The 6,302-nt window shown below is 38.1% G+C and overlaps 3 protein-coding genes across 3 annotated transcripts in view; 1 reads left to right on the forward strand and 2 right to left on the reverse strand.

The window, feature by feature from the left end:
• The window catches only part of srebf2 (sterol regulatory element binding transcription factor 2), a 597,702-nt gene that overhangs the window by 517,864 nt on the left and 73,536 nt on the right, over nucleotides 1-6,302 (reverse strand). The window lies entirely within an intron of this gene.
• Nucleotides 1-6,302, forward strand: part of zgc:65811 (uncharacterized protein LOC393524 homolog) — a 635,041-nt gene that overhangs the window by 416,186 nt on the left and 212,553 nt on the right. The window lies entirely within an intron of this gene.
• On the reverse strand, nucleotides 1,582-4,278 carry ndufa6 (NADH:ubiquinone oxidoreductase subunit A6). Its single transcript, XM_049562106.1, has 3 exons — nucleotides 4,122-4,278; nucleotides 2,013-2,128; nucleotides 1,582-1,806 (listed from the first exon to the last, which is right to left on the reverse strand). The coding sequence occupies exons 1-3, from the start codon at nucleotides 4,258-4,260 to the stop codon at nucleotides 1,675-1,677; spliced, it is 387 nt and encodes a 128-aa protein (XP_049418063.1). The 5' UTR covers nucleotides 4,261-4,278; the 3' UTR covers nucleotides 1,582-1,674.

Raw genomic sequence — 6,302 nt, forward strand, 5'->3', positions numbered from 1 at the left:
GAGTTAGATACAGTGTTCCCCTCAGCTCTGTAACCTTTAATAAAATATGGCAAACATTCATGTCCTATGTATTGAAACACAAACATCACACAATGACACAAACAAAATAAGCTAGGCAGTGGTAGACCAGCAGCTCCTGGGTTCAGTGAGGTAAAATTACTGCTTTCGTCAATGGAGTCTGGCTTTGAAAAAGAATACAGATTACAAAGTTTCACTTGCTGTTCAGTTCTTCGTCAGAAAGGGCTGAGCAACGACTGAATAAATGAGACTTGGATTTTACTGCACAGGTTGTGAGAGTTTATAAACCGATATTTTGACATAGTTTTGCTGTCAACGGCGGTTCCCTTTCACTTAAATGCAGCAAGAGTTTTCTCAGTTTATGGATTCTTCATTCACCGTGGAGACCATGTGAGAAAGAAAGTTTTCTTCATGAATTTAACATAACACAGGGTGAGTAATTGATACACAAATGGCCATTTGGGGTGGGTTACAGTATTCCTTTAGGAAGCCTCTATAGCTTGAATGCACCATCACATGTGGAAGGAAAGAACGACTTACTGTTTTGCCCCATGTAAGCCTGATTATTTATGATTTTTGCAGCTCCTTACAAATAGTTAAAAATAGTTTTTGGAGTGTACAATTGCATACATTAGTTCATATAGGATAGTGACATCAAATGAGAAAGAAAAATGCATCACGCTCAGACTTTCTTCGTCCTCCACATGATCTTGTCAGGTCACTACCACTGGGACAAGCACATAAATGTTTTCCTGACTTTGCGCTGCTGTTTTAGCACCTCTTATGAAATGAACACAGTTTTTTTTGGGATCAACACTGAGATAGGGCTATTCTTGATCGCATCATACTGCACGGCTAAAGTCTGCATGAAGGGTGCTCAGTGTACTTTGGTGGAGGTTGGTGGTGTTTGAGCACACGGTCATTGATGTCTCTCTACATCACTTCAGAGCGATAATAAGCTTTGTGTATGAAGCAAAGTTGTCATAAACATTTGGATAAACCACCAATAAAAGCATCATTCTAATAAAAAATGAACAGTCAAAATGCATATTAAATTATAAATATATACACATATTATATATGTATAATAAGTGAGCCTCAAAAACACTGAATTGAGTTTCTTTGTAGGACAGAAAAATATGCAATAAGTTTGTTGGAAAGGCCGTCTGCCATCAGAACAGGATTTGCAGGTTTATAAAATACCAAAACTAAAGGTTTTCCATACCATCCTAAAGGGACAGTGCGTCCTAAACTCAATAAATCTTATCTTTATTTTACAAGTGTCCAGTCTATACGTCCAAATAGTTTGCAGATGTCAAAAGCAACATCTCTTTTTAACACAACATCACTGATACTCACAATAACCTGAATAAATTGTTGCTTTAATATGACCTATTTTCTATTTAAGTATGTCCACAAACTGTTCTATCTCCTGGCAGAATATGAAGTTCTGTTCACAACACTGTCTGCAAGTTAAGTTTTAGTTATTTTTGCACGAACTGTCCCTTTAAGATCACCCCAATAAAACTCTGATTGTGAAGAAAAGACAGGAGCGTGGGTATGTAAGTGTTAAGTGTGTATTTACAGTCAAGGGGAACATCTGTCACACTGGACACAAGCAAAGAGGGGTCAGAGGTCAGCAGACAGCAACACAGTTCAGGGGTCATGACCCCCGTAGAATTTGGACAGGAAGTCAGTGGGACGAGGTTCCTGAGTCTCTTGAAAATAGCGCATTACATGGGTCTTCTGCTTCCAGATGTGGATTGTCTCCTGGAGCTCCATTTTCCCCTGGAGATTAAATAACATACAGAAAATGTCACAACACCCTTGAAGACACAGTAAAGTAACAGCCTACATCTGGTCACCCAACTGTGATGGGGTTTTGGATCTACCAACACTGAGATGAGGTTCAGAGCAGGCTATGAATCAGCCTAAAAAAGTAGAATCCAAGGACCAGTAACTAGTAGCTGTGGTCCAGTGTAAGGCTGTTTTACCTTAATGACCAACATGTCAATCACACGAGGGTCGTTGATGTGCTTGTTTTTGTCGAACATCTCCCTCACTTTGTCTCGTCCCTGACGCACTGTGATGTCGAGCTGAAACATCGCCACTGTGGAGAAAGAGATACAAACAAAAAGTCAATCTGTGGCCACCACATCAACTTAAACAGGGAGGGACTCATTTATAATTCTTGAAATTGAATTCCCTTTTATTTTTAAGGACGGGGCTGGTGTTATTCTGGTTATCTCCTGTCCACAAAACCCAACAGGGCATTTGCTCTTTTACATGTTTCTAATATTTTTGGATAACAATGTCAGTCTTTAGCAACGAGAGCAATGCGAGAGGCTTTGACAACACATGCAGTGTTCAACATAGGGATAATTTAAACATTGGTTTTGGTACTTGGATTTACTGAGAATAAAGAAATAAAGAATATCTCCAACCTTGTCCTGAGTTATTATGGACAGATAAGGTGGACAGCTTCTCATGATTAATTTGTTACTTGTCAACTATTAAATTAATTGCCAATCTGTTTGAGAAAGTCTGAATTATTTGATTTGAGCTTCTCAAACATGAATATTTTCAGGTTTCTTTCCTCCTCTATGACAGTTAACTGAACATCTTCTGGTTGTGGACAAAACAAGACATTTGAGGATGTCATCATGAACATTTTTCACCATTTTACGACATTTTATAGACCAAAGAACGACTCTATTATTCGACAGCCTAATTGACAATAAAAAAAATTGTTTTTTTGTAGCCCTAGTCAGCACAATGTAGCCCCTGTGGGCCTCTCAAACAGCCTACTAACTGGAGCTAAATGTACATAAACATTCTACACAAGATGATCAGAGCCATGAACAACAAGAAAAAGGCACATTTCATAACAATTCTCTTAAACTTTAAGGATCTAAAAACAAAATCCAGCCCCATTCCTTCATTCATCCATCTGTTCCTTCCTTCCTCCCTCCTTCTTTCCTCCCTTCCTTCCTTATTTTGTATTAAGTAACTCTGATGCTGAGGGGAAGTGTATTGGTGTAAATGCATACATTTTATTCAGGAAATATAGTGGGATAAAAGTGGAAGTTAACAGAAATGTAAATACTCGAGTTGAGCGCAGATACCAGGGTTGGATATTAATGTTTTGTCCACCTGACACTGTGGCTGGTGAGTTAAGAAAATATAGCAACCAGTTGCATATTTTGGCTGGTGGCTGGTGTTAATTTCCAACCCTGACAGATACTCACAAAAGTACTCAAGACAACATATTATTACTTCATTACATTACACCACTGTATCTATCTTTCTATCTATCTGAAAAATAATAAAGTTAAGCACATGCATTTCACAATGTTTCTATAGTTTTTGTATTTGAGCCTTATTATTACTAATAAGTCTGAGCATTCATCAATATGTTTTACTACAAGGTGGTGACTTTGCAGAGAGCAATTTATGATTTTTGGTACTTAAACAAAGCAGCCTTGGTGGTTAAAGTAAACAAATCTGTCCTGACACTAGGACATTCTCTAATTCCCTCATAGACTTTTTTGGGATTTAGAATTTATAGGTAGCCTAGCTGGGAGACTAAAGACTAGCCAACACTACTGAGGGTCAGCAAAATGTAAAGGGGAAGGTGCCAGGCTGTAGCTACAGGAATGACGCTTATTTCAGCTGATGAAAGGTTATAACATTTTTTTGTGATGTTTTGCAACTGGAGACTGTAATAATTTATTTAGGCCTTCAATAATGATAAATACAAATATACAAATGTTAAAAACAATATTAGCCATTTGCAGAAAAAGCTCAGGTGTTGACACTAACTAAGTCCAAGTTGTATCCAGGTGCTCCACTGTCAGTGTGCTACAGAGTATGTGCACAATACGAAGGACCTGATGCAGCTAAATGGAACCCAGCCATAATTACTTTAATTATTTACACCTGTGCTTTTCCCCACTGTGACAACTGAAAACGTCTTCAGTAAAAATCAGTCTTCTGTTATGGTTTACTTGCTGTTAGCTAGCGGCTAACGTTATTTTGACACGACCTTGACGCTCGCGCTGCTCTCTAAATACCTTTCTAACGTCCCCAGCGGACCGACCCACCTGTGTTAGGGACCTCACGGTACCAGGCTCGGTACAGCTCCCGGACTCTGCGCTTTGCTTCATCCAGGTCCCGGCTAAGAATTGGTTTGACAACTTTAGCAGCACCAGCTGCCGCTCGGGTCGCCGCTGTGGACGCCATCACTGCTGTCGTTCTGACGCTTCCGGCTTTTCTTCTTCGGTGGTGTCCTATTGACAAACACGGGGGCGCCACCTAGTGGGACGACTGGTTCAAGACAAGAGACTGACAGTCACATAGAAGAATCACGTTTCATTGATGGTGATAGATTCTGCTCTAAATTAATTAAAGCTGTTATAATGAACTGTATTATACTTTGAGGTGGTTCTAATATTTTTGCTTTGTCTTTGTAAATGACCTCATCAAGTGCATCGCAGATATCAGACTTTGGATGGTGATTCAGATTAATCATGACAAAACAGAGATTTTGTTAGTAGGACCAAAGGCTTTGAGGAATAAAATTCAACCTTATTTTTTTTACTCCCCTGTCTGTTAAACCATGTGAGCATGTAAAAAATGTGGGTGTGATTTCAGACGCTGATCTTAACTTGAAGAGGCACATCTCTAACTACCATTTGTCACTTGATGCTTCTTGTCTCAGTCAGACTCTTAAAAGCTGGTTCACACTTTTATTTTAGGGTTGCAGCAGTGTGAGATTTTCACAGTACAATAACCGTCTCAGGAAATATTACAGTTTCCTGGCATTACAGTATTAAAAAAATTGTTACCAGTCAGAATGACCCTTAAAGAAATTAAAATAGAAAGGTTATTGTTGGTTAAACAAGTATTTTATTACTAAAACTTAAACTTGAAACCATTCTGTAAATCTGGGGGTATGTTTAATTCTCCCTATAGAAAATAAAATAAAGGGGTCATTATCCGTCCAGTTACATTTACTTTTCAATATCGTAAATAAGCAAATGCACACAGTACGATAACTGTCAATTTATGTATCAGGGTATACCTTGAACCCTGTATATCACTGTAACCCCAGTGAGCACCTAGTTTGCATAAGGTGTACAATATCACTGAAATGAAGTGTACAACACAGGAGTGTTTCTGTTGAAACACTGGAGCTGCAACGCGTGTGGCAATAGTCTGCTGGTATGAGAAAGCATTAGTGTGGATAAGTGGTGCAACAGTGTGAGATTTTCACTGTACAACAAACATCTCAGAAAATATTTCCCAGTATTAAAAATCTTATTATCAGTCAGGATGATTCTTAAAGGAATGAAAACAGAAGTGTTATTGCTGGTTAAACAAACATTTTATTTTTTGTAATTGAAACTTGAAACCATTTTGTCAATGGAGGTCGGAAGTCACTCTCCATTTCCAGTGTCATAGATAAGGAAATTATATATATACATATGTATATATATATATAAATATATATATATATATAAAAACATATATAGAGTATGGTAACCATTAACTTATATATTACGGTATACTTTGAAACCTGTACATCCCTAGTGTGCATCTAGTCTGGAGAAGCAGGCGTAAAGCATCACTGAAATGAAACGCACAGCACAGGAGTGTTTCTGTTGAACTTATTTTATTGATTGCAAAAATTGTGTATAATTTACAAAGACGATACGGGCTCTACAGTACTTTAAATATGAAAATATTTTCAAAAGGCAGGTAGATAAGTCACTTTATCACAATTCATACTGTCAATAAAAAAAAGAAATTGGCTCATCGATGCAACAACTGTCATTTGTCATGTGGTGGCGTGTGAATGCCAGCAATGATAAGGGGAGAGTTCCAGCTTCTCAGCCGTGGTTTCAAAATAAAAGACATCTGTGATTTGGGACAACATTCATTCAACAGCTTCTACAAGCATCCCCAAAGAAAGCTGAGCCTGAATTTGCTTCTGTAAAATCACAGATCAACTTCTAATTCAGCCTGCCAGGAATTATGAACGTTTGCTGTCTTGTCCTGTATTAATCCCAATATATTTTTCAGAATGTTATATTCACAAACAATACCACAGGTAAAAAAATAATTACAGCAAATGATGAGCTCCCATTTCTAAAGAAAGGCGCGCCATTTTCACAGAGTAAACATGACTCAAAAGCTGTACAAAACCGAGATGACAGTAGCTCTTATGTAACTGTGTTGACCCCTGCTGTCTCAGGCAGAGGAAACGGAGTCAATGACTAGAA

The sequence above is a fragment of the Epinephelus fuscoguttatus genome, linkage group LG19 (assembly GCF_011397635.1).
Source record: "Epinephelus fuscoguttatus linkage group LG19, E.fuscoguttatus.final_Chr_v1".
NCBI classification, from domain to species: Eukaryota; Metazoa; Chordata; class Actinopteri; order Perciformes; family Serranidae; genus Epinephelus; species Epinephelus fuscoguttatus.

What these genes read in the sequence shown, in the direction of transcription:
- ndufa6 (XM_049562106.1), bottom strand. Translation starts at nt 4,260, where the DNA reads ATGGCGTCCACAGCGGCGACCCGAGCGGCAGCTGGTGCTGCTAAAGTT. An exon ending in CCGTGAGGTCCCTAACACAG is followed by an intron (nt 2,129 to 4,121) that starts GTGGGTCGGTCC and finishes CTTTCTCCACAG; the next exon opens with TGGCGATGTTTCAGCTCGAC. An exon ending in TTGACATGTTGGTCATTAAG is followed by an intron (nt 1,807 to 2,012) that starts GTAAAACAGCCT and finishes TTTAATCTCCAG; the next exon opens with GGGAAAATGGAGCTCCAGGA.